Below are 27,544 nucleotides of genomic sequence, written 5' to 3' on the forward strand. Positions count from 1 at the left end.
CTCCGCGGTTTCTGAAAAATATATCGCACCAATATTCCCCCCCCCCCCCCCTTGAAATCAGAATTTTGACTTACTGAATTATAGCTCTAAACCGTTCAAAAGGGCACTTTGCTCTCCAAAACACAAAAAAAATTTCTGGGTCCTTGAGCAGGTCCCGAACCCCATAGAAAGGAGGCTATGGTCGGCTTCGCATCGGAGGTCTGTCGTTCCGGCCCTGATAAAGGATAGTTTTTAATCCACATACATTTATCATATCCATATCAATGACAGATATACGCGTGATCTGCTTATCTTCCGTGACTTAACTCGAGACTACAAATATAGATTTGACATCGTGCACAGTAACACAAATAACAGTTCAAGTGGTTGACTTGGCGTTACTGCGTCTGATTAAATCATCAGCTTATAACAGCTTGGGTAATTATACTATACATATTGAATAACTCTAAACCTTTTAGATATTTCACATATAACGGAGTATCGAGTTACACGTACGGACGTACAGCAGGCGGATTTACAGTGGAATGTTTTGCTGAGGACAGAGGGAAACGCCAATGAAACCCACAAATGAAGGAACATCGAACGTGGATATGAGATATAATGTAGATCCGATCCCCTCGCCTCTGCTTGTGTTTTTCTTCTGGATAAATTGTTGGTCATGATTTGTGCACGTAAGCAATGAAAAACGAAACTATTTAAATGATAGACGGTGTGTATGTGAATTCTTTCTCTGCTTTGTGCTCTCTTTAAGACTTCGCAGCGGAAGAGGGATTATCTATCAGGAGACCATTTTTTGAGTCCGTCATTGTCAGGAAAATTGTCCATTTTTGACATCACTCTCCATTGTCGGCACAACTCTCCACTGTCGACGCAACGTACTCCCCACTCAGGGGCGGATCCAGAGAAATTTTCTGACAGTCTTCCAAATTATTTTTGTTAATCCATCCTCCATTTTTGACCGTCTTCCGACACAAAATATTAGATACCCGTCAATGTAAACTTTAAAATCTGACCGTCTTCCTGAAGACCCAGAAGACGGCCTAAATCCGCCCCTGCCACTGCCGGCACAACGTACTCTCCACTGTCGGCACAACTCTCCACTGTCGGCACAACGTACTCTCCACTGTCGGCACAACGTACTCTCCGTTGTCGGCACAACTCTCCACTGTCGGCACAACGTACTCCCCACTGTCGGCACAACGTACTCTCCGTTGTCGGCACAACTCTCCACTGTCGGCACAACGTACTCCCCACTGTCGGCACAACGTACTCTCCACTGTTGACGCAACTGACCACACAGAAATAGATTTCCCACCTTGAAAATGTCAGGACAGATGAGTCGAGCAACAGACGACAGGCAACTACAAGCTCTGCTGCAGAATCTGGACTCCACGCTTACGCAGCTTCGAGGTTACATCACAGACACAGGTGTTACTTTGTCAATAAGTGAACGACCAAGAAGAAGAAGAAAGGTAACGGTGATCTAGTGTTGTATTAATATTATCAGTTAAAGGAATAACTGTTCGTATGAGATCCACATCTTATAATAAATACGTCGATACCAACTCGTAGAAATAAGTAAATTCTTTTACCACCAAAACGGCGGCACTTATGATTATTCTGGAAGCTGTGCTTTTCATTTGACTTTGTGGACCTTTATAACTGGCTTTACCTCCGTAATAATCTCTTAAGAATCCAATCTTTTTAGAAAAAATGGACTAACTTCAAATGTCAGAGTGGATTCATCAACCACTCGAAAATACCGGGAAATAGTCTTTTACCCCAGGAAAATCCTTTTTTGCCAAAGCAAGCACTACATATTCCTTTAAGTTTGATCCCGCAGTATGGTACTCAATGACCTCAGTGACAGTAGCCTATACTATGCATATTCCTTATATAAACAAGAACAGGGAAAGTAGTTAAAAACAAAAAACCAACGATCTGATTGACAGAAAAAGAGGTCAATAATTTGGATTCGAGTAAAATAAAGTAAAAGTTTCTCAATTATTAACTTGAGTTTCACAGAGAATCTAAAGTGCCACCTCTCTTTTCCTTTTGAGCTCACAACTGTGAAAGGAAAAAAAGGTTGATTTCACTTATGATTTAATATTAAATTTAAATATTAACTCTCAGTGGCGAAAATATCCAACCCTAGTATGTCACCTATGGTACTAGTTCATTTATTTTGGATCAGTTGTTCATACATAAATATAAGACAAATATGGAAAAATAAATTTATGTAGTCGACTATCCACTGTCTAAAATGCGTTCATTTTTAAATATAATAATAATAATAATAATAATAATAATAATAATAATAATAATAATAATCATTATTATTTATTTATTTATTTATAAATGTATTTATTTGTAAAAGAGGCCGCTTGTCTGGGTCATAGTAAATTACTCATAATTTCGTTCTAGATATGTCCGACGTGGTGGCCGTGTAAGTGCAAGCTACCCCAGACAATATACAAGTATATGTTGCTTCACACGGTTATATTACAGGTAATAATAATAATAATAATAATAATAATAATAATAATAACTAGACTGCAACTGGCTGAAGCCAGTGGCGGAGGATTCCCCTGCAAAATAGGTGTGGAAATGCTCTTACAAGGTCATGTGAAGGTCATGGGTTAAATTTTACCCAATATTCTGAAAGAGCATGTGCGAATTGGGGGGGGGGGGGGTCAACAAAACATTACTCTAGCCCATTGCAATATTTCTCAATGAAATAGCCAAATGACCTTGAAAATGAGGGTCAAGGTCAAATTTGACATTTTATTTGGGGGTTTTGGGTATATGTTTGGGGTAGTTTACTATAGCATGCTATGACCAAAAACCAGTGTTTCATGGAGAAACTGCCAAACTCAAGATTTCTGCAATGTCATAAATATTTAAAAATCTATATTAAAAAAAGTAATTAGGCAGTCGGTACCAAAGTACGGCTAACCTTAGATAAATATATAGGGCATTATTTGCCACTATGATTAGGGCTCTGGGCCTTCCGGTTTTTGAGATCTCGGAAACAAACCTTTTTTGAGCCCGTTTAGCCATTAGCGACCTTGACCTTGACCTACTTGCATAAAAGTAGGTCATTATCTGTGGATTTGTCTCAGTATCATTGATCATAAGGCCCTTAGCCTTAGGGCTTATACTTTAGGCCTAATGGCAATTTCAAATTTCATAAAATTTGCCTTTAAAAGACCCTGTGACCTTGAAAAGTAGGTCAAGGTCACTGAAACTGGGTCTGTGGCATATTCTTGCCATGGGCTACCTATGATAATTATTTCAGATTTTTTGCGAAAAAAAACGCGCGGAAAGAATAATAATAATAAAAACTATAATACTACCAAAAACAATAGTATTCCCCTATGGGGAATCCTAATAATAATAATAACGTCATATTCCGTTTAAATCATTATCAGCTTTATGAATTTATTTTTCTGCTCAAGCTCAAAATTTGTCCAGGTAAAAAACTGCTTTCCTTACAAATGTAAAAATAATAATAAAATAAAATAATTAATAGAAACAATTGCTACTTAAAGTTCAGTAACATTCAACAAATCAGAAAACGTTTGATTATGCAGGTAGCAAACGTGTTGGCGCTTGTATTTATGGATAGCACCCAAGACGAGGCTCAACCTGAAGTTATTATTGACGTGGTAAGTTGAATGTTAAACAAACTAGCACACTGTATTTCCACAATTAGCGCATTGTGTAATCAGAACTAGCACATTGTATTCCCACATCAAATGCATTGTAAATTCTTACGTATTGTATTGTCACAACTAGCACATTGTACGTCACAACTAGCACATTGTATTGTCACAACTACCACATTGTATCTCCACATCTAGCGCATTGTAAGAACTTACACATTGTATTGTCACAACTAGCACATTGTATGTCACAACTAGCACATTGTATTGTCACAACTAGTACATTGTATTTCACAACTAGCACATTGTATGTCACAACTAGCACATTGCATTGCCACAGTTAAAAAACAATGTTTACCAAATCAACCACAATGTTATTTTCACAACAGGCACCTTAATTGTATTGTGATAACTTAGGAACCGTTCACATGGAAAGTCTATTTTCTAAAAATCTATTTTCTATTCGCGGTGTCTTGTGATCACGGTCTGTGCCCTGAAAACCCCGTGGCGTAACTACTGGCAGCGCAGGGAGTAACTGGCTGGCACTGCCAGTAATTACGCCGCGGGGTATTCAGGGCACAGACCGTGATCACAAGATACCGCGAATAGAAAATAGATTTTTAGAAAATATGTGAATGGTCCCTTATACATCGTATTGTCACAACTAACACACTGATGTCCAAACAAACACCGGGGTTTGTTGCAGTGAACACAATTTGTTGTCAGGCCTAATACTGTTCTTATTTTATTTCAGAGTGCAATAGTGATGATTACAATACAATTGCTGAACTTGGTCATCGTGGTCTTCTCTACCGGTGAGTTGCCATGTTCTAAAATTAATCATCAGTTTTTTTTATTGGAATTGTACCGTTATACAGTGTATGTAATAACTGGGAGTTTCGTATTGGAATTGTACCGTTATACAGTGTATGTAATAATTGGGAGTTTCGTATTGGAATTGTACCGTTATACAGTGTATGTAATAATTAGGAGTTTCGTATTGGAATTGTACCGTTATACAGTGTATGTAATAATTGGGAGTTTCGTATTGGAATTGTACCGTTATACAGTGTATGTAAAAATATGGAAGAAACACGAACAGACTGGCTTATAAACGTTTTTGTTAATTTTGTAAAAACATCCAAGAAGAAATATTCTGATCTTAGTGCACCGCGTTCACTGAGACAAATTAGCCCTATGTCAAGGTTGGTCTTCTAAATAATGGAACTTTTTTATTTGCAACATATTATAAAAGTACTTAAAATATGAGGAAATTTTCAAAAAGCATCTTCGAGTATGTAATGAGCCTCTCCCTCTCTCCTTTCTACTGTCAGGTCTGAGGTTGAATTGCTCTCTTTTGAAGAGAGGGGGAGGGTAAAGTATAAATATACCATCATCAACAAAGCATATATACTTAACCTCAAACACGACACGCAGTACATAGCGATTCAGTTTAATTAACCAAAAATATGATATTTCCAGTGAAGCTGTCTCGGCAGATGTACTGGCACAACATCAGCAAATGGTTCTTTCTTCAAAATTACATGGCGACCGTCCTTCTCTTCAGCGGAATTTACACCATGACTCACAGAATTCACGTAAGTTAAGGACCATTACCACAGATTTTTGGATCGATCTATCTCCCTTGGGAGTCTCACTAAATTGCTATCAACGTAACCGGCTTAAATGTCTATCACGCCTAGTAAACTTGTTAGGGGGTAATTATCGAGTTAGACTGATCCAGATGGATCTATATAGGCATGAGAACCCAGTCTTATTGTCGTCAGTTCGCTTAATTGTCTTTGCTTTGGTTCTCAATCAGTATAAAACCTAGAAAATTCTCTTTTGGTAAATTATGTATGGGTTAGTATTACTCCCTTTTTACTTCGAACGGTACGTTACCAAAATGGCTGTTTTAGGTCTGTTAACGGGATTCTCTTGCGTTATAGCCAGCGTATTAAGTTGCTTATCTCTGAAATATTTCTTGAATAGACCAGGGCCGTAGCCTCCGGGGGGGCAGGGGGGGCAGCTGCCCCCCCTGGGATTTAGAATTTTCCACGCTGGTAGGGGGACACCCCCTCCCCCCTCGGGGGATAAGCCCCCTCGTGTCCGCTTACTGCCCCCCCTGGCATTTTGCTCAGGCTACGGCCCTGTAGACTACATCTGTTGACTTTTTTGCAGAGACAAGGATGGCACTCCATCAATTTAGGGAACAATACAAACCAGGTGTTTTTACTTTACTTCGACATGATGACGCTGTCCATATCAACAGCAACTCTGTGTGGTACATTAATTATTATTATTATTATTATTATTATTATTATTATTATTATTATTATTATTATTATTATTATTTATTTATCTATTTTTTTTTTTTTTTTTTTTTTTTTTGCATTCGATTTCTTACATTTTTAATAATGAAAATTAAGTTGGAAGATATGTATTTTTTTATAATTTTGGGAAATTTAAGTCTTGACAGAGCAAAATAAAAAAGTGCATTTGCGTAACCAGTAAGGGGAGGGGGAAATCATCTTTACATATCACATTAAGAATGGATTATCTATTTACAGGTGCTAGTAATATTTCCCCAGTAGATTGGTACAACTCTTTGATTCTCAGCTTACAGGTAGGTTTGAATCACTGGTTTATATGGTGTATATAAACCATATAAACCATATAAACCAGTGATTTATATGGTGTATATGCACACTGGCTATTGCAATGGTAGGGGCGGATCCAGGATTTTTTGAAGGGGGATCCGTGGATTATGAAATCAAATGAACTTTTCTTTCAAGATTACTTCATAGGATCCATTTATATCATTTAAATTTTAGCCAATACGGTGTCTCTATTCTAGATGCTGCTGAGCTACATGTACTTTGCCTCGATAATGTCCATTGTCACGGAGGCCGGCGATCACGCGAACCAGGAGGGAGGACAAAATGGACCTCAGCGCCAGGAGGCCGAGGACAAGGACGACCTCCGGGTGGTCGTTATTAACGAGAGGGACAGATTAATTAATGGGGGTGACAGTGACATTGGCTACCAGCGAGTGTGACGCACGCTGGATCGAATCCGAGAAACGGTGGGCGCGTTTATAGTTAACTTAGGTCGACTCATCCTGGTTCCTGGGGTTGTTTAACAGCAGAAATTTGAAGCCGTGAAAGTTTTCACTTCAACACTCGATTTAAAAAATTATTCATACAGATAATTATTGGTTACGTAATCCAATTGAATGGAATGTCGAATGCGTTTTGTGGAAATGAAAAAGTGACTTCCATAAATGCGCCCCTCATCTTCGTTACCAAAAACGATCATACGTTTGTTCCTGATTTGCAAGCTGCATAGACTGGAGTATGAGAGACTTGGGCAGAAAACCAAATTATCGCCAATATTGATGCAATCAAAGATTAACTTTGTGATACAATGCATTGTTAGAATTGTCGTTTATCGCTTTGTAAACAGTGCACTGAAAAAGTAGGTGGATTATCACATTGCGAAACGCGTTAATCCACATACTAGTACGTGTGTATACCTGACAATTCTGTCCTTGGGCATGGGGACCACAATCTCTTGAAAAATTTGACAGTGAAAGACCCCCCCCCCCCCTACAAGAAATAGAACGATATATTTTTTCGAAACGTTTTATTAGACTTTAGAAATAAATAAGAAAAAAAATACAAAAATCGAAAAAAGCACTGAACTGAAATACTGTTTTCACACACAAACTAACTCATCTTACTCACTTGTTCGCTCACTTGCAAACGTTCGTTTAAAATAATATAGTAACCTTCTGGAAGCTTTTACAGTTCGTTCTAAGTGCGACCAAATGCAAACGAGGAGGCACTGCTGGAGGAGGCCCGTCATTCAGTTAATCCGACTACATACAGCGAGAGTTCCCGCGGAATTGGATCGATCTTTCTAGTACGATAGTTTCATTGGAAACGCATCCCTAGTCACTGTAATAAATTCTAATTCTAGTAATAGGTTTTAAAACCTTGCTTGTAAAATACGACTGGATGTAAAACCAATGCAAAATTTTCAAACATTTATTCAAAGGTAAGCATGCGCGGTGTATGAGAATAGAAACCAGTCGTATGTATGGTGTACAACAATAGAAATACAATTGATAAGTGTGACAAATACACCAGCAGTTTGAGCGCGTGTGAGTTTGCCACACTGCAGTGACTCACGTCATGGCTGACTTCTGGCTATTATTGTAATACTTTTCTAATCAATATACCACCACTGAAAATTGTGAACAAAACGCTAAATGAGATCGTGCCATAAAAAGTGTCAAACAGTGTGTGTTGACAGTACGGTACTACCTTCGTAAGTGTTTTCCCACTTCGTGTTTTCTGTTGGACTCTCTTCCTAAACACTGGTTTTCAGATGACACTCGAAACTTTTTACTATCAAGTAATGCCTCTCACGATGCTGGAGACGGTAGAAGGATGCTGACAGTAGAGAAGTGAGTTTACAGGGTCTTATTCAACTCAGGGAACTTTTCAATGATGCATGAATTATTGTGAACTGTTGTCAAACTGTTGGCCGCCAAGTGTTTGGACATTGTATAACTTAGGTGGTGTCGTTTCTGCCTGAGCGTCTCAAGGACATATCTAGAGCGCGACGCACTCTTTCTTGTATGAGCTCAGCTGTAATCACGCAACACATGCGCCATCAAGTCGTCGCACTAGCTGAATCGAGAAAGTAAGGTTTTTGTGCTTTTCCTTTTGTCTTCAGGGGTGATAAAAACTCGACGGGAGATGCTGAACTTCAATACCGGAAGAAATGAAGATATAGCTGAGCCCTTATGCACAGTGTGCGCCGGTTAAACCTAGAAAGAAAAATTACCCAAACGAGGCTGCCAAAGGGCGCCTGCATTCAAGGCAGGGCGGTGGATGTTTTAGAGTAAGTTTCCAAGATGGAGAGTCGGCCAGACCGGGGGATGTCACCACTCGGAGAACCACAGCCTTCCGACGAATATGTCACTCTGGATGGTAAAGAAGGCAAAGGGTGAGAGAAGGGTTGTTTTTTTTATGAGAATTTGTGTCTCACAGAGTGAAGTTAACAGTTGCCTCCGTGAATTAAGTAATATGGTACCCTTGCCTCAGTTTTCGGCCTAACAGCGGTAAGGGTACCGTGAGCATTTAAGGCCAAAAACTAGGCAAATCATTCCCCATACCACAGAATGTTCTTAGTCACAGCCGACCGGTGCCTCTTCAATATCTGTTTGCAAATTTTGGTTGCCTTATATTACGTTTGATAAAGTGGCCACAGGGCCTTTATAAGCAGATGTATGTTTGATTTTTGTTTCCCCTTTTTAAGAAGTAAAATGATAACAATATAGGCTCCATACCAGGGAAGATATTAAATCTGTCATATGATTGTTCTTTACAGTTTACTTAACTATAAACCTTTAAATAGCTACCTTAGGGTGCATACACAACAGATGATCCTCGGACTAGTCCGCGGACCAAATATGGCCGACCCCACTTGAAAGCTATGCCGCATAATGGTCTCCCCATCTACCACACGCGCCATTCCTGCAAGTCCTAGCAATCAAAGCTAAATTTACACCTCTCCGAGATTGATACTGTGATAAGGAAATATACTTATGTATAATATGTACCAAATACATTACATATTACTGTACAAAGTTATAAATATTGCAATTCAGTTGAAACCTAAGTGATTACCTGCAGAGCGTTCGAGAGAGATGGGAGAGGGGAGGGGGTTGGAGAGAGAGAGAGAGGGGAGGGAGATTGCATTAGATTGCATTATAGGAGATAATGTGGAATGACAATACAGTGGACAATGTTTTAACAATAAACAGTCCAAAATTTGATTTAAAAAATCGCGGATGCAGTCGTTAGACCTAAAATCGGCAACCGCAATCCCAAATCTGCAGCTCCAACTCACAAACCGCAATCTATTTCACCCATAGAGCCCTGTTCCAGCAGTCTTTAATGAAAAAAAGGCCGAGTTTTGACTGAACTCCTTGCGTGAAGCAGATCCCATCTCATCTTGTTGACGTCACAGATTACCCACCTGGGGGAAGATATGGTCTATATCATATAGACAAGGAATGTTATCACGACGTTATTTATCACTACTGAGCAGATTGGGAGAGAGTTTTGGCCATGACCCAAACCTGAAGAGGCATGTCAAGTCCTTGAAGTACTGCAGTATTATTGCTACCTCGGCTGCGACCTAATTTTACCCGCATCAAGAGATATAATTTATACATCAGTATAACAAGAGAACGTGATTTGCGCACAATGATGTTTTGAAGTATGAGTCATACGCACGCGATTATTTTTTTGTCACCTTTCTGTATAGTAAAAGCTGAGACGTATCCTGATGCTGCTTGAGACATGTACGCGTATCTTTCATAGGATTGATGTTTACATGGTAAGTTCGGAAGTTAATAATTATACATGTACATTGATTTGTGGTGTGGCGAAAGCGCCGAAGAAGACAGTGGGATAGATGAAACCGAACTTAAGCCCAGTCAAGATCTTTATCAGTATTTTGTCATAGCCCGAACTGTCATATATCAGTACTGCTGCCTAAGGTGCTCGATCGTAACGCTGCCGGTTGTGGTAGTCTTTGTGAGTGTTGGACAAGATACACAGGGCGCCAGGTAGGCCTAGGGACCATTCCCAGACCCTATCGTACTAACTGTGGATCGATTTATCTCCAAGGCTGAATTGCAATCAACTTAAGCCGCCCAGATGATTGTCTACTGCAGCTGTTAGGGGGTAATTAATTATCGTTTAGCAGCTTCAGTAGATGTGCCAGACATTTAAGCTGAAAGTAATTTAGGGAGAAACCCATTGTAGATGGATCGATCCTGTTAGATCGATCTAGGTATGGGAACCCAGTCCTACATGTACCTCTGTATATTAAAGACGCCTGCCTCGGCACAACATGTAGAAGATCCGGGTCATATCGACACTGAAAAAGGCTTACACGCCTTTGTCACTCAGCGCTGACAACTAAATCAGTAGTGAATAAACGTATCGCCAGATGACGTCATTTTAATCTATACCAGACTGGGTTTATCTGGTTGCTCTTAGATCCCAATCCCATATAAACACCGTCGTTCTACGTCAATCCAACTCTGCGGGGACTCTCCCTGTGTGCAATCAGCTTAATTGAATGACATGCCTACGGAGAGTTGGATCCATGTACATGTACGTAGATCGATTGTGTCTATGGGAATGGGCCCTAACGGTCACGTTTTCGTAATCAACATAGGCTTGCCGGCAAAAAGAAAGTGAAAGTGCGTACATGTACCCCTGTGCATTTGTAAACAGGATGAGCAATTTTCTTGTTTTCGTTTTGTCCCTTTTAGCATCAAGGACATGCCGCTACAGGTACAATCCGATCTCTCAACCAGACAGTTAGAGACACTCCTGCAGAACCTGGATAGGACATCTGCGCATGTGCGCGCCTTCTTGGCCCCCACCAATGGTCACGTGAGGCAAGAGGAGCCACGGAGGAGGCGGAAGAGGAAGGTGGGTGTTTAAGTTCACAGGAAAAAATAATTTATCCGAATTGGGCATGTGATTTAGGTATGGAAATTTGTTATCAATGTTGACAATATCTGTTTTGAGACCGTACTATTTTAAATTAAACAGCATAATTTGGAGTCGCATTTTTCTACAGAAGGCCCAAATTTTGTTACAATTGTTGGGTGATCATCTCAAAAATTATTGGTACCGTACAATTTATTCATCTCATTCATCATTCCATTTACAGACCCCACATTAACAACGTTTTCTGAGATGTTCACCAAAAAGCTATTGGACCATTTGGGAAATAAAGCCTCAGATAATCGGTAAACTTAAAATGTTAAACATTCTATGTTTGTTTCAGATATGTCCGGCTTGGTGGCCGTGCAAGTGTAAGCTGCCCAAAACGCTGTATAAGTACATGCTGGTTTTCACGTTCATTTTACAGGTAACGTACGTAACTGATCTTCTTGTAGAAATTGAAGTAGGATTGGAAACGCTGTATACATTTTTCCTTTGTTGGATCCTAAATTTAATATGAGGTGTTTATATTAATAAAAGCGGTATACAAAGTAAACGATCACAAATATATCGGAAGAACTTGTATTTTCGTTACTGACATATTTTCATTATTGTTAATTTTTATTGGTTTTCCAGTTGTTCAACATAGTGGCTCTCACAGTGCTGGACGCCATCCCCAAGTCTGACCAATCACGAATAGAGACCATTGTTGTGGTTTGTACAAACTCATTCAAACACACACACACACACACACACACACACACACACACACGGTACCCAGACATGCGCTGGCAAGCAATGTCTTATCTTCAACTTGTTTCGAAAGAAACGTTATTGAACGGATTATTCTGTACTTGCCTGACTTACATCACGTACCTCAAACTATTTTACACCCCCAAAGTTGTGGCTAGTTTACTGCTTCTTAAATACCATATAGTATAAAAAAACATTTCGAACTTTGAAACAAATATTTTTGCAGTCAATTTCAACTAACGCGGAATAAACTTAATTATATCTTTCAGAGCGCCATCATCATGATTACGTTGCATTTGGTGAACTTGGTCATAGTGATCATGTCTACAAGTAAGTTTATCAGGATTCTTAGGGCTAATTCCCAATAAAACTATCGTTCTACGCACATCGATCCAACTCAAACTCAGTGGCAATAAACACAAATTGTATAAGTCTTTGTCATCACTGTCAAAGCGATTTTCTCTCACTTCGCCTGTGGAACTCTTCGTAAACTTTAAGAAAGTGCATTCTAGTGTGCTACACGTACATACGGAATGCTTTGTTTTGCCAAGCGCAGTTGATAACATTTCAGTTTGGTATTTTCTTATACACTTACAAACATGACCTTCCCAAAACCCCAAGAGGCCCATAAGGGATGAAAGTACCAAAGAACAAATTTTCAGTGTTTATCTTTTAACGTGTGCATTTGCGTGAAGTGTCATACAGAATATACATAAAGCCCTGCAGTACGTAATACACATACAGTAATATGCATTAATCTCTGTTCTTTTCCGTTTCAGTCAAGCTGTCCCGCCAAGTATACTGGCATAATGTTAGCAAGACGTTCTTCCTGCAGAACTACTTGGCCACCGTGTTACTCTTCAGCGGCATCTATAGCATGACCTACAGGATTGACGTAGGTTGCATGAACTCTTGCTGTGAACCACTTCTTAAAGGGATAACAACTGTTCATTTTGGCTAAAATATGAATGATGAATTTCCATGGGGTAAACGACAATTTTCCATACTTACCAATGGTTAATAAATCCGTTCCGACATTTAAGGTTTTTACAAATTATCTCTAAAAAAATCTCATACGAAGAGTTGTTATCCCTTTAACCAGTACTTTGTCCGTTGAAATTGGTTTTCTGGGTTTGGTATATCTCTAATATACAGTTTTATTTTATATCAGAATGTGGATTTTCTCACCAAAAATAATTCCTCCCGTATTTGTTTCTTCAATACAGCTTTTTCCATGACAACCAAAGAATTTTGTCATAAAGCAGCTGGCCACTTAAATTTTTTTGCAAACGGAATCTGCCGCTTCACGAAGCTGTCTCTAGTCTTCTCTTCCACAATTCCTCAAAATTCCATCGAAATTTGCCGTAACATTTTGAGAGCCAAAAGCAACAGTGTTTTTGCATGCATACACACTTGAATAAAACTTTGATGTTACTAAGTTCCCGTTAGTTTAAAGATGCATACAAAGTCAATTTTTTTGTCACAAAAACCAACCAAATGCCAGCATATAGTTTCAAGTAGTATAACTAAGAGAATTACCAAAAGGCATTGTTTAATTTTACCCGAAAATGATGTTTGAACAGATTTTTCTGCTGGCATTCTAAGCTGTATGTCAATGGGGCAGGAAAGTAGGTCACGGAAGTAGGTTAAATTTACAACCATAAATTTAAAGAAAGGAGCAGTTTAAAGGTCTTTTATGGCTGACCGAGTGATCTATTCAGTTTATCCCTTGGCATGTCGAATTTATTTGAGTCATATAAGAATCTAGTAGAAGTGGTTTACATGTGTTACTCAGAATCCACACTCCACCGATGCTCGGTTCGTATGTACCTTTAAACGTCCTTTCAGTCACCTTTATCCATTGTTTGCCTTGTAATTTTTTATTTGCTTGTGAACATTGAAACTCAAAATAAAATACATTATCAACTAATATTTATATGTCACAAAATGTCTTGTTTAATTTTGTCATATTTTGCAGAACAACGGCTGGGCGTCTGTGAGTTTGAATCTGAATGATGAGCCCAAAATGGGATTTTTGTTATACTTTGAAATGATGACGCTGTCCATATCCACGGCTACACTTTGTGGTAAGATTCCATGGCGGTTCCGAATAGATAAAAATCTAAATTCTGAATGTGAATAAAAATTTTCATTTTGCTGTTATAAGATTTTTATTTTGAAGCCGTACTGCCCAGGGCTACAGGGAGTATTGCCGTTTAGTGTTACTTATTTATGATGATTATCCTCCTCTATTTGATTTCAGTGTGTATTTGAATATATTTGTGATTAAGTATTATTTTTTAAGGACAAATTTGGAAATTATTTTAGAAATCAAAATTTCAAAGTCGGATCTCTTTACTTTTCAGGCGCCAGTACTATTACACCAAAACATTGGTACAACAGCCTTATTCTCTGTGTTCAAGTAAGTGGTATTAAAGGGATAATAACTCTTTGTATGAGGTCTATATTTCACAATAAAAACATTGTGAATAACTCACAGAAATATAAAATATTTTGTTTTACGACAACAACAGCAGTTATATAGCTATTATTCTGATATCTGAGCTTGTCTTCAGACCACGTGACCTCCATTGATGGCTATACTCTGTTATAATCTCTTAAGAGATTTTAACAAAAAACCAAACTTTTTAGAAAAAAAACAGGGACTAACTTTGAATGTAAAAATGAATTCATTAACCATTGGTAAGTATGGGAAAATTGTTGTTTGTTCCAGGAAAATTCATTTTTTGGCCAAAACGAAGAGTTATTATCCCTTTAAATCTTTTCTTTCATGAATTCTTTAATAAGGAGTTCACTAGAAACACTTAACATATCGTTATTTACAGTGGAAGTTTTTAACGATTTACCACTGTATACAGTAACAATGCTTTAATGGCCCTTCTTGGTCGATCAGTCTCTATGGACAGCGCAAAATAATTTTGATAGTTTCCTTGAATAATGCTATTAATATTGCAATTTAAACTTCTATACTTTCATTATAAAAACATTATCATTACAAGTAATTTCAATGAAAGCAGTCCCTTACATGTGGCATTTTATTCTTTCAAATTTTAAGTGTCCAAATTTGCGTCAGTTCACAACCGCTGTCTCACCTAGCATATTCTGTTCACTTTCTTTCATCTATGTTTACATCTGTTAACTTTGTAGATGCTTCTCAGCTACATGTATTTTGCCTCCTTGATGTCCATGGGGTCAGAGTCAGGCGACCAGGCACCCCCTGCTCCCCCCTCACGAGAAGAAGAGGACGAGGAAAGCGGCAGAAGGTTGACGCACAGGGCAGAAAATGGCGGCAGTGAGTATCAGAGAATATGACACCACTGCGATGTTCATATTGTCGAGGCGGCTTCTCTTGGGTTTATACTGAGCGCCATCTATACACCACGTGACTTAGAAAAGCCTTACAGGACAAGGTGCTCATGCTGTTGAGGAGGAGGAGGAAAAAGAGGAGGAAGAGGTTTCACAAAAGAGTTCTTGCCTGAAACTCACAAAAACTGATACAGTTGTCTGAACTTTTGGAACAAACAGTTTGTTTGACCTACCTCAGTTCTAGACAATTTTGTCTAGAACATTGTGTAGCCTCTTACAGTGCGTTTTTTCATTGTGGAAATGAAATAGAAATGGACAAATATAATTAGGAGAGACAGATAAAGAGAAATCAAATGATTGATTTCCCAATTAGGTTGCCATGACGACGTACGCTAATAAAATTATTGTCAATTTTTGAGCGCATGATGAGTAACAGTCCACAACAGGTATTGTGCACGTACATGTACCATGAAATGGTTTGTTTGACCAGTAATCGATTTTTCCAAAAAAAAAAAAAAAAAAAAAAAAGAGGAATAAAAATATAAATACGGTGTTATATTTATTTAGTTAAAATAATGATGAACGTTAAACCCGTAAGTAACACCTTTTGCTCTGGTTTACCTCCAACTTGGTGCAAAAGAAGTTATATTTGAACTATTTTCAATTTGCAAACGTCTCACAAAGCCTGTGCCCCTTTATACCCCCTTTACACTGGACGGCGTCCTTTCTGCGACCATGAAATTTGGCATCGCTGTGGTCTTAATAAGGAGGCACGAGCATTGATTTGGTATCAGAATGAATGCTCAATGATCGGCCAGTTGTCGGCACGTAAAGTATTATAATTCTTTAACTCTCAAATGGGGCCGAACTGCTGGACGCAGAAGGGACGCCGTCCAGTGTAAAGGGGGCTTTACTGACCCAAGTGGGTGGAGATGTGGGGCATCAGCAGCTGGACATCTTCGGGATTCGGAGACCATTTATGCTATTGGTGACAAAAATATCACTTTTATGGTATAGATACTCGACGTGTTTTCTAGCTTCCGGTGAGGTATGAATTTTGGACGCTTCATGGAAGAAACCAAGGGCTTTGTTAAAACACGACTCCTGAGTCTTTTGATGGTGGGTGGAAACGTCGTGCTTCATAAGTAAAGGCATATAGATTCTCTTAACACGATTAACATTACAACAGAGGATGAGAACGTAATCCACCACAAGAATATCTTCGTTTTGTGTAAAAATTTTTATTGCACCTTACTCACTGAGTGATGTTCAGAGTTTGGGATGATAATTCTATTCTTATGGTGGAATAGATTTTCATCATTTTTGTCATGATTGTAAAAGTAAATCATATTGTTTCAAAAGAAACAAACTAAAAAGGTTTTATGTGTGTGTGTGTGTGTGTGTGTGTGTTTCTGTGTGTGTATGCGTTCGTGCGTGCGTGCGTGGGGCAGAAGAAGGGACAGGTGCCGGACTAGGGGCGCACGTTGTTCCCCGATTTATGAAATGTTGGAAGGACAATTTGTCCTCATTTGGATCGTTGTCATAACACTGGCACACTAACAGGCAAACAAATTGATACGGTATGAATCATCACTTTATGGGGGTAGAAATCGCCTCTGTTAATGATCCTAACGATCGACTGGCGCTAAACGTTTTAGGACAAGAAAGACAATACACTGAATTATTAATGAAAAAAATGAATGTTATATGGGACCGAGCAAACAACCGAGAATAACGCAGATAAAAGGGCGTCCCATTTACTTTGAGGACACTTTGTTGGGACGAACAAAACCAATTATGTCATGATTCAGTAGCTGTATTGCTCCCATGAGAACTAAGTAGCAAAGGGCCCAAATGCGTTTTGTGAGTGCAACATGCAAGTCTCACACAGTCCATACATCTTTATTCCAAGGGGCGCGGTGTGCATCCCTACGAAAAGTGACCACATGTTGCTTAACGGACGACAAATAGTCCCACATCAACAATCATTTCTATGTTATAAAATCTTCTCTGACACCTGCTTTCCCGATATATAAATAATCGTTTTTTTTAATAAAGTTTTTTTGTTAGAATTCTGAAGCGAAAGAAAAAAAAAACGTTTTCGAGCTAATCAGCCTTTCATAAAATATGATTTATGCTACTTCCAAATTTTTGTCCGTCACCCGGGACACAAGGAAAAAACTTTAGCCATTAAATTAGTCTAAATATATAGAATTACATTATAGTCTACTTTGTCTACTTCGTTTACTTATAGTCTTATTTGGCCCAACAAAAAGTGTAGCCAAATTAAATGGAATATTGTCTCTGTGTTGTTATAGGAATAATGTTTCTGACCAATAATTATTACTTCAGTTTTAGACTGCCTTGCATCTCGCATTGATGTAGAGGTAACATTGGTCGAAAAGCTTAGACTAATTTCCATGCCTTTTATAATTGTAAACCCAGTTCCAGAAAACTTCAAAGCGACGTACGAAGTATTGCATTTACTGCGTTAAGTTCTAAGTCGAACATTCCTCTGGCAAACGATAATGATTATAATGATATACAGTATAATGAATTCGTGTTAATTGTCCATTACACCCACAAAGTATACTTTTGATGAACATTTATTGCGCTAAAACGATATAATCATTGTTCGTTATGTACAAACATTAGGCTTAAACATATTAAGACCATAAGGCCCAAATATATTTGTTGATTTACCAAGGTGAGGTGTTGATTTACCAAGGTGTGGTGTATGTGCGCGCGCGCGTATGCGTGTGTGTGTGTTTGTGTGTGTGTGTGTGTGCGTGCGTGTATGTGTGCGTGGGCGTGTTAATATTTTCAGATATTCATTTGCAAATGCATGGGGATGTGCGCTTTACTACTTGTGTTGTACATAAAATCACAACTGGTAATATCTACAGTTTGTCAATAAATTAATTGGTAACGAAGCCATTTACAACGTCGAAGGTAATTTACTGACGGTTCCAATTGTTTTTTCTCAGTTTATCCTTACAGTGCCTAACAAGACAAGCATAGGCTTACGTGACATTTAGCACTTTTGATTTACGCACTTCGTCGTTCAAATAATTTGGTGCCTTTTGAAATATTGGAAAACAATTACATCAACAGAATTAGGATATGTACCGACGATTCCAATTTCAAAATATTTGAAATACAATTAGTTTTACAAAATAAAGTGATTTAGTGGCGATTCTTATTTTACTTGACGCAATTTTTTTTTCACGACGAACCTAAAGTTTTGTGTTGTCGTTTGCAAGTGGCCGTTTACATTTTTCTCTCCCTTGAACTTCCTTTCCAGAGCTGTTATGTCGATTAATTTTTGTGGACGCAGTTTTATTTGAAATACTCCCTTTCTTGCCGTTTCCCTTTCCACAACGAAACAGTTTTAACATATCTTGACGAAACCGATTGCCCCAAAGGCAATATATGATGAAATTAACTGCCGCGTTGATTATCAAGAGCAGAGTCACAATTTGCCCAAACAGGTTTGCGCCGAATCTGGTCATTTTAAAGCTCCCTACGATGACTAATTCGAAATAATAAATTTGGAGCAGAAAATCGGGTGTCTGACAAGCCACAAACACGAAGACCACAACAACCAGTACAAATGTAACATCGTCGCGGCCAGATTTCCCTTTTACCTCGGCGAGATTCACTCTCTGCTTGGCGGCTCGGCGGAGAGTCCAGATCAGCTTCATGTTGACGATTGCCAGTATCAACATTGGGACGATATACATTGTAATAAAATAAAAACCAATGCCATACACGAGAAAATAAACCATAGAATTCCCCAGCTCGCTGTTCATCATTATGTGTCCATTCTCACCATCCGGGTACTTGCAAGGTACCAAATCAAGCTCAAAGAAATGAGGAATATTGTAAGCAATGGTCAAAAAGAACACGGCGACCACTTTTAACTGTGTTCTTTTTGTTCGTGGATTAGTGGCGGCTTGGATGGGATTGGTGATCACATAATGTCTGTCCAGGGTGACTAGTACTATTAACCAAACGCTCGCCTGCTGGGAGATATACATCAGGGGTTTCACGTACGGCATGAGCAGAGGATGAAGCGCCCTCAGATACCATCGTATCTGACCCGTATACTTGTTGATCCCGATGAAGACGACGTAAAAGAGATTGGAGAGAAGATAGAGCGAGTCGGAAACTGCCACACCTTGGAGCAAGATAGAAGTGGTCGTCAGAGGTCGCTCGCGGGAGAGAACGATGATAGAGAGAGCATTCCCACAAATACCGAAGATGATAAAACCGAAACCGATTACGGAGTTGGTCCAAAAGACGGTCGTTGCGCGGGTTGGGTCCCATACGTTCTCTGGACAAACCGTGGAGTTGACCGATGAGTTGTCCGTTAAAAAGCCCTCAAACATGACGGAGCTGTTGAAATCTGGGAATACAGTTGCATTCTCCATTATAGTTTCGGTTTCGTTTTCAGAGGCTACAAGTTGGTTTATCTAAAAATAATAAAAATGGATATTAAAGGCACAATAAAGCACCTAAACAAAAGTGAATCGATTAAGTAAAATATTGATAAATAAAATATTGAAAATATTAATAAAATATTAAAAATATGAATAATATATTATTTATTTATTTTTATTTTTTATTTATCTTTATTTATTTATTTATTTATTTATTTATTGGTCTGAATAATGCAAACAATGCATGCAAAGAATAAAATGACCCGTTAGTTCGGAAAGGCGCCATGCTATTTCCGCTTATTACTTGGAGCAATAATTGGCTGAACGTTTCAATTTAGCGTCCCCCATTTTTGACACTTACGCCCGTGCCTATTGACAATAGGTGGTCTTTTGGGACTCTCCTAACCAACCTTCGAATCCACCCTTTTCCTGCACATAGGATATCACCCATACTTTATTGAGCTTTGCTGAGGAATTTGAAATAGACCACAAAAAGCATCTCGACTGCAAATAACAAATTCAATAACCTGCGTGGTAGTGCTACCTTCCCGGGGTGCTTATCCTAAATTGACTCCACCACGGGGACATTTACTGGTAAGTGATTTTACGGGCCCAAGAGCTAATACTATGATACCTATCCCAAGTGACATTGCGGGCACAAATGGCGGGACACAGCGGTAAATTTGTCATGTTTTAATTGGTTATATGTTTCAGTTGACAGCCGAGCCTTCGAGTGTTTACGTGGGTCCATTTTCCTGAGGACAGTAAATTTCCCACGAGTTAATTGCGCATTATCTTAATTTGAATTAAAGTGATGTATGGTCGCTGTTGTTAATTGGAGGCGCAATATCACACCTGAATTAATTGGAAGAGACACCAAATTTATATCTCTGGGGTAATTATGAATAGTGCATGGCAGGCATAGTATATCAACGTAATTGGTTCATTAGTCTTTCGACATGAAAGGCGTACACCACACGTTTATAACTTTATTTAGAAAAAAAAAAACCTGGAAATGTTAGTAATTTTATTTTAATCACCAAAGTGAACCTTATCCACAAGATGAACTGTTGAGCAAATTACCGATTTTTGAGAATGAGACCCAATACGCCAGCACGCTTTAGATAAAGATAACAGAAAGTTAAATAAATAAATAAGTAATAAAGATATAAATAAGTGATAAATATATAAATTGAAAACAAACAAATACATACCTAAATAACTAACTGGCATTACCTATTTTACCCCAAACAAAAGTACTCATTATCCTCTAACGATGCAACTCAATGTCAATTTGTTTGACTTTTGGGAAGCACCATAACGCACAGCGGAGATTAAACAATCACTATGTGTGACATTTGCGACGTTACCGCTTTCAGAATATCCGTTTTGGTGTTTTGACAGCTCTTCACTATACTAATGCATATAACGTTTGTATTTGTTCGGAACGATATGTGCGTCTTTATGGTCTTCAGTAACATAGAAAGATAATTATGGCACTGTGGGACTTTTTTGTCTTTTTCCTGTCGTTCTTACCTTTTTTAGGGGGGGGGGGGGCGTTTTGGGCACAAGGATAAAAAGTTTTACTTTTTTTTTTGGCAAATTCAAAATAGCACACGCAGATAGTTTTACTAGAATATGTAGGGTACAGGGGTTGAAAAGTGGCCCGATTTTGGCTCATTCTACTGTTTAATGTTGCAGGGGGGGGGGGGTACCACAGAAGCTAAAGGAGAGACACCTCCCACTGTGCTTCCTCCTCCTCCTACCTCCCCCCCCCCCCCCCCCCCCCCCCCCCCCCCGGATTAGCCTGTGTATTTAAATACCATGTCTTTCTGAAACAAGAACACAGGTAAAATACACGATAGCCTAGGAAGTGATTCTGATGGATAACAGCCCAAGCCACTTTAACTATTAGCTTTGATGAGGGATTGAGCAAAGCAATCTCTTAGGCAATTTTATAGACAAATGTGTATTACTGTTACAGGCGACAATATTAGTACGTAGGGCGGAGTCGTTTTATCCACATTGTCGCTGTAAAAAATCTATTAAAACTTCGACGTTGATTTAAAGCACAAATATGGAAGTCAACCAGTCGTGTGCTTTATATTAAGTAGATGGATCTTTTTACACACTCCATATCTCTACAGAATGTATGGTTATATTTGTGCGACGTTTCATTTACAGTGCCTTCAAATACGCATCTTGCATAATATTGTCGATCAATTCTTGTAACATCAGTATGATGTGGAGATCGAAACATATGGTCAATTAAGTAACATTTTTTATTAATTAGTTAATACGCGACATGCCTTTGTGACACTTGATGTATGGGGGATGTACGTGGCACCTTATCAAATTATACTGCTGCATGCTTGCAGATTTAGTCATTTTTACCTCAGATTTCCCAAAGGAATCATCATATGAACTGATTGCAAAAATGATGGAAACAACAGGAATAACAATGTTATATTTAAAAAAAATTGCCTTGTAAATCACCGACTCTACGCCCTAATTAAGCGTAGATTAACTTGATATCCAGCGTCTTAAAAACAATAAACGAAAGCATTTATTTCTTATACATCTATATGTTGTCAAGAGCGTATTCAGACCAAGTTGTTCCGCGGACTAAATATGGCCAACTTACTTTTAAGTTTTAACTTTTAAAAAAGCAATTTTGCTAAATCCCTGATGGTCACCCCTCCCCCCCCCCTCCACACGCTCCGTCCCTGCAGGCGCCTACCAATTAAACCTCAGAGTCGAGATGAAATCCGTTCAATGGCGAGTGTGGAGGCGGGGAAACCATCGGGAAATGAGAGCCATCGCTTTCAAGTGGGCCGGCTATATTTAGTAGGCGGATTATCTGTTCTGAATACGCTCATTGTAATCGTAGAACGAGTAGATTGTTTGCGCTTGCGGCACTTCCGACTTCGGCCGAACTCGTCAATAGCGGAAATTTGAACTTTAAAAAAAATGCGTTCAGAGTATCTTTGAGCACATATGCTAGAGCCTATATCTTAAGGATTATTTTTGCAGTGTTTCCACGAACTGCTATATGCCGTTCCAAGAAGTACTAGAGAAAGTCTACCTCACCATTCCCCTATAAGGTTTTAAGTTATACTTGTATCTCAGTATCTTGCTGCTTTCTTATTACGATGTGACAGGAATGGTAGTCCGCTAGGAACCGTAGTCTGCTCCCTATTACTTTATACAGGTGACATTCGTCCCCTATACTTACCACACCGACTATTTCTATCCTATATTAATCATATGGTCGGATTACGTGCGACTACTGTATAGAAACCGAATTCCGTATAAAAATTTTTGTTTATTTATTTTATTGACATCAAATTAATTTCAAGACATGCAATAGTCAGAATAAACACGTTACACAAGTTCAGAAGTTTTTTTCTTTACTTTGTATTATAAACTCATGTGGCCAAGTGGTCGTTCTAGGAATGATAGAACACTTTGTACCCTACCGCATTCGGAAAAGCGGACTAACTAGTCTGCGCATCAAGTATGGCGATCCACTTTAAAGCTTTTGTCTTATCCCCTATTAGACACTGATTTGATTCTCCGCGAGGATTACGAAATCAACATTCAAGTGGGCCGGCCATATTTGATCTGCGGTCTACTTAGTCCGTCGTTCTGAATGCGACCATATAGGAGAGAGCGGGACGCCTATCTGGGACATTGCACGCGTACACATTAACTCCATGAAGCAAATCGATAGATAAATAAAAGAAACAGAAAAGTTGCATTTGCTTATCGCAGATAAACTATATCGCGGACTAAGGATAAAACACACTGTTACTGTATTACGTGTGTACTAGGTTTCATAGCGGCGGTTATATTGAGGCTCAAAATCAACTCCCATGAAAAGAAATGAACGATATTTGTGTTGTCAAAGGCTATGCCATTTTCGCGTTTGTTTATATTGTTTCATATTATTCAAGTTGTATGTTTCCTGAATACGGGACCTACGAAACTGTTCTCTTCCACTACAGATTATGTGAATATAAAAGAAAACTTACAAAAGGTTTGTAAAACTTTCACCCCATTGGGACATCAATTAGACATTATACACTATAAATGGACATTTGCTCTCATCTGTATTCAAATACTGTCCCCAAGTATAGGGAGGAAGGTTACTGAACGATAAAAAAATGTTTTTCTAGTGGGTCTTTTAACAGGCTTGCCAAAGTTCCACTTCAACATAGGATCAGTCAAAAACTACGACCGATAAAAATAATGATAGGCGTATAACAATGCAGTCCAAAAAAGCCACTCCTCATGCCTAAAAAAGCAAGCCATCATTTTTTGCCATTAATTTAGCGTGCCATGTATACAGATAAATGCCATTTTTACTTACTATCGAAATCAGATAAAGTTTCTCCCTCTTTAGAATCCCTTATGTACTGTTGATCAGAAGTAAGTGTGTTCTTCGGCGCTTGACGATAAAATGAAACAAATAATGTATGAACCAAACACGGTTTTATTGCCTCAGTAATGTAATAATGAATGTGAGGGCCACGTGACTTCGGGCGACCGCTGCGGCATGACTGAGGACAAGGACGTTGCTTGCACTCTAGTTGACACAGATAGTTATGACTTGGTAGACCCGTAGCCAGGGGGGGTGGGGTTCGGGGGGTTCGAAAGAACCGCCCCTTTTGCTGGAAAAAGGTCAACTCTGGGTAAAATTTGATCTAGGTACATAATTTTTTTATGGGAAAAGGTCCACTTGTTCAGAAAAAAAGCCCCCCTTTTGAAATTGCTGGCTACGGGCCTGCTTGGATATATATCTCATGTGTCCTTAATGGAATTTTAGTGAAAGTTTTGATTCATCCAGTTATTTTATACTAAGATAATAAAAAATTGATTGAAATAGTGGATCTTACTTTGAAACGGAGATCACTACGTTTCGACCTTATCACAAGGTCTTCTTCAAGTGGACTGATCTCCGTTTCAAAATTAGATCTAGTCTCACAATCAATTTTTACATTATTTTCATAAATGAAATGTTACTGGTAATCTTGCACGCAGAAACTTCATGATGGGATACTCTTACTTTACCCAGGTATGCTCATTGGATATCTGTTGTTTCCTTTTGTCCTGAAAAAAAAGGCACGAAACAAACGCCAACACGTAAACAGATTCAGTTTCTTTATTGATAGACACAAGGTTCAATCAATAACAACACAACTAACTGTAACATAGCAAACACAAATAAATGCATAATACTATGGATATAAACCATAGTAATATCAACACCCTGGCTAAAACGTTCAGTATTCAGCATGGATTTGAACTTCTCGCTTTTCTTTTTATTTCGTCTTTTACATTATTATTATTATTATTATTATTATTATTATTATTATTATTATTATTATTATTATTGTGCGTATGCTACAGTTTTCATGCAAAATGACTGCTCACCACGTTTTTAAGTAAGTAAAGGGAAACCTCGGGTGACGCCGGAGAGTGCGGCGGCGGGGGGGGGGGGGGGGTGCATGTGATTGAATTGCTTTCATGACGCGCCACTTTTAAGAGTTTTGGGCTCCACTGAGGCAGTACTGCCTCTAGTACTATATCAACTTTATAACCGGTATTTACGAGTAAGACAGAGTTCCCATCCCTAGATCGATCTAACAGGATTGGTCCCATCTCCACGGGGTTTCTCGCTAAAATGCTTTCAGCTTAAGTGGCTTACATGTCTGGGACGCCTACTAAAGCTGCTAAAATATCACTCAAAACATTTAGGCTAAAGCTCGCTGCACATTATGCGAGCAAGTAACGGTCGCATCTGACTGGCCTTTCTAGGGTGAAACTGGGGAATAGGCTTTTTTTATGTAGTGTGGAATAGTTCTTTCCACTATCATATCCACGATAGTTAATTACACCCTATCAGCTTCAGTAGGCGTGACAGACATCTAAGCCGTTTAAGATAATTGCGAGGATCCCCTTGGAGATAGTTAGATCCAAAGTGAGCACGATAGGTTCTGGAAATGGTCTCTAAGAGCCTCCAGTGCATACAGGGTAGACCGCGTGCCGTGACAAAACTTGGATCGAGCGTACATCTCAGGAGGACACCCCTTCTCCAAACGCCCCAACAATTCCAGCTGAGAAGCATGTTTGCAGGAAGCAGATATCTTGAATTTGAAAGGTACTTTGGTGGACATGAAATTGATGTCGAACTTGTGAAAACGTACTTCTAAGTCCGGCGGGAATAATTGACCACCGGATGTGTAGTAACTCACCATTATAAATAAAGGTGCGTAACAAAGTTGTCATTTCTGAAATGATATGATAGTGGGAAGAACTGTTCCACACTACATAAAAAAGCCTATTCACCAGTTTCAACTTAGAAAGGTCAACCAGATGAGAACGTTACTTGCTAGCATAATGTCCATCAGGCTTTAGCCTAATTGTTTTTAGTGATATTTCAGCACCAGCGGTCAAATTATGGAATTTTTATATCCCAACTCGATCCTAATGTCTCCATCAGTTTGACCGCTATAGACATTAGTGTCACGGTCTAAAACACCCTGTTTATCAGAAACCAACCCGAATACTACTGTATAAGACTTAACGGAGAAAATAGCTAATAACAGAGTTTGGCTCCGTGTAAACTTTTAAACTCGGGTTTCAAATTGAACAACTATTCCCTCGTGTGGTCATAATGGCTTGACAAACTAGTGCATATTATTCGTTCATGTAAGGTTTAGGATTAAGACGGCTTTAAGATCAACCAGAATCCTTTTTAGTCGACTTACGGGCTAAGACATAAAAAGCAACGCACGTTGATGTACATGTATACCTGAATAATTTTACACCTGTTATACCGCTACTGACTTGCTTCATCTTAGTATTTCCAACTTGAAATTAATAATTGTAATTAAAACTGACTTATTTTTACGTTTCATCCGACTTTTTCTTCATCGTTGTAGATTACGTATATAACGTAATTATGAAACATATAATTACATTTTTGCTTGTAGGCCTGATATCACATAAGTGTGATAATAGGCCTAGATATATATTACATGTATGTATAACACAAGTAGTTTAGAGGGCCTGCAAAATGTACTGTAATACTTTAGTGCTCAATAAATTATTATTATTAATTATTATTACCACGAAATAGGAGCTACAACTAAATTTTTCATTCCAGAAATTAACGTTGTACCACCCGACTATTTCTCTGTCATATTCCATTCAATGAAGAAAAAAAAATGTCTGTATGATTATCTAGCTGTTAAATAGAAAAAAAATACTATTTTCGTCTTCCATAAAAAATTATATGTATTTTCATTGAATCAGGTTTTTGGGTGACTCGCTGGATAGCTGATGAGATTAATGAATGCTTTTCCTGTTGAAAGGAGATGTATTGTTCGTTATGATTCATCTGTTTACTTGCAATTAGGACCCAGGAGAAACATTATTATCTAGAGACCAATTTCTACTGTGGATGTGATAAGTAATATAATTTCTCCCCAGTTGGCGTACTAGTAGGGCTAGGGCGCAGTGTCTCAACACCATTTTTGTTGACAGCAGAGCTGCAAATGATTCTAATCTCTCACTGGCAGACGTAGTGGATAGTATTGAGCTAAATGTCTGTGTGAAATGCGCATCGATGCTGAATTATTTTAAAGCTGTTTTTGGCCATAAACATCTTATTCAACTTCAATTTTTGGTAAAATAGATTTTTCACTGTCGTCTCGGTAATGATGACAAAAGAGTAAATCATTTTGCAGAGATCTACTTATAAGGCAGCACGTTTCAAACCCTCACGAAAAGGCCTTGATCACGAGACTGT

At 38.6% G+C, this 27,544-nt stretch overlaps 3 protein-coding genes across 5 annotated transcripts; 2 read left to right on the forward strand and 1 right to left on the reverse strand.

Moving 5' to 3' along the window:
- Nucleotides 1–325: 325 nt before the first annotated feature.
- LOC106157614 (uncharacterized) lies at nucleotides 326–8,546 on the forward strand. 2 transcript variants are annotated; one of them, XM_086995908.1, is made up of 8 exons: nucleotides 326–1,472; nucleotides 2,425–2,508; nucleotides 3,594–3,668; nucleotides 4,420–4,480; nucleotides 5,148–5,263; nucleotides 5,847–5,949; nucleotides 6,236–6,291; nucleotides 8,409–8,546. In XM_086995908.1, exons 1-8 carry the CDS (start codon nucleotides 1,323–1,325, stop codon nucleotides 8,412–8,414), a joined length of 651 nt encoding a protein of 216 aa, XP_086852034.1. In that variant the 5' UTR covers nucleotides 326–1,322; the 3' UTR covers nucleotides 8,415–8,546. The 2 variants fall into 2 exon arrangements, with proteins under 2 accessions (XP_086852034.1, XP_086852033.1); XM_086995907.1 differs by lacking the exon at nucleotides 8,409–8,546 and adding an exon at nucleotides 6,523–6,949.
- On the forward strand, nucleotides 8,534–15,701 carry LOC106157612 (uncharacterized). Of its 2 annotated transcripts, none has more exons than XM_013533329.2 (9): nucleotides 8,534–8,681; nucleotides 11,026–11,188; nucleotides 11,550–11,633; nucleotides 11,843–11,920; nucleotides 12,229–12,289; nucleotides 12,739–12,854; nucleotides 13,938–14,046; nucleotides 14,326–14,381; nucleotides 15,128–15,701. In XM_013533329.2, exons 1-9 carry the CDS (start codon nucleotides 8,590–8,592, stop codon nucleotides 15,290–15,292), a joined length of 924 nt encoding a protein of 307 aa, XP_013388783.2. In that variant the 5' UTR covers nucleotides 8,534–8,589; the 3' UTR covers nucleotides 15,293–15,701. The 2 variants fall into 2 exon arrangements, with proteins under 2 accessions (XP_013388783.2, XP_013388784.2); XM_013533330.3 differs by lacking the exon at nucleotides 8,534–8,681 and adding an exon at nucleotides 9,784–10,079.
- Nucleotides 15,702–17,882: 2,181 nt separating this feature from the next.
- Nucleotides 17,883–24,455, reverse strand: LOC106157615 (FMRFamide receptor). The gene is made up of 2 exons (XM_013533332.2): nucleotides 24,101–24,455; nucleotides 17,883–19,761 (listed from the first exon to the last, which is right to left on the reverse strand). The coding sequence occupies exon 2, from the start codon at nucleotides 19,717–19,719 to the stop codon at nucleotides 18,523–18,525; it is 1,197 nt and encodes a 398-aa protein (XP_013388786.2). The 5' UTR covers nucleotides 19,720–19,761; nucleotides 24,101–24,455; the 3' UTR covers nucleotides 17,883–18,522.
- Between the last annotated feature and the right edge of the window lie 3,089 nt (nucleotides 24,456–27,544).

This window comes from Lingula anatina, chromosome 9 (genome assembly GCF_051362555.1).
Source record: "Lingula anatina isolate TDL-2025a chromosome 9, LinAna3.0, whole genome shotgun sequence".
Classification (NCBI taxonomy): domain Eukaryota; kingdom Metazoa; phylum Brachiopoda; class Lingulata; order Lingulida; family Lingulidae; genus Lingula; species Lingula anatina.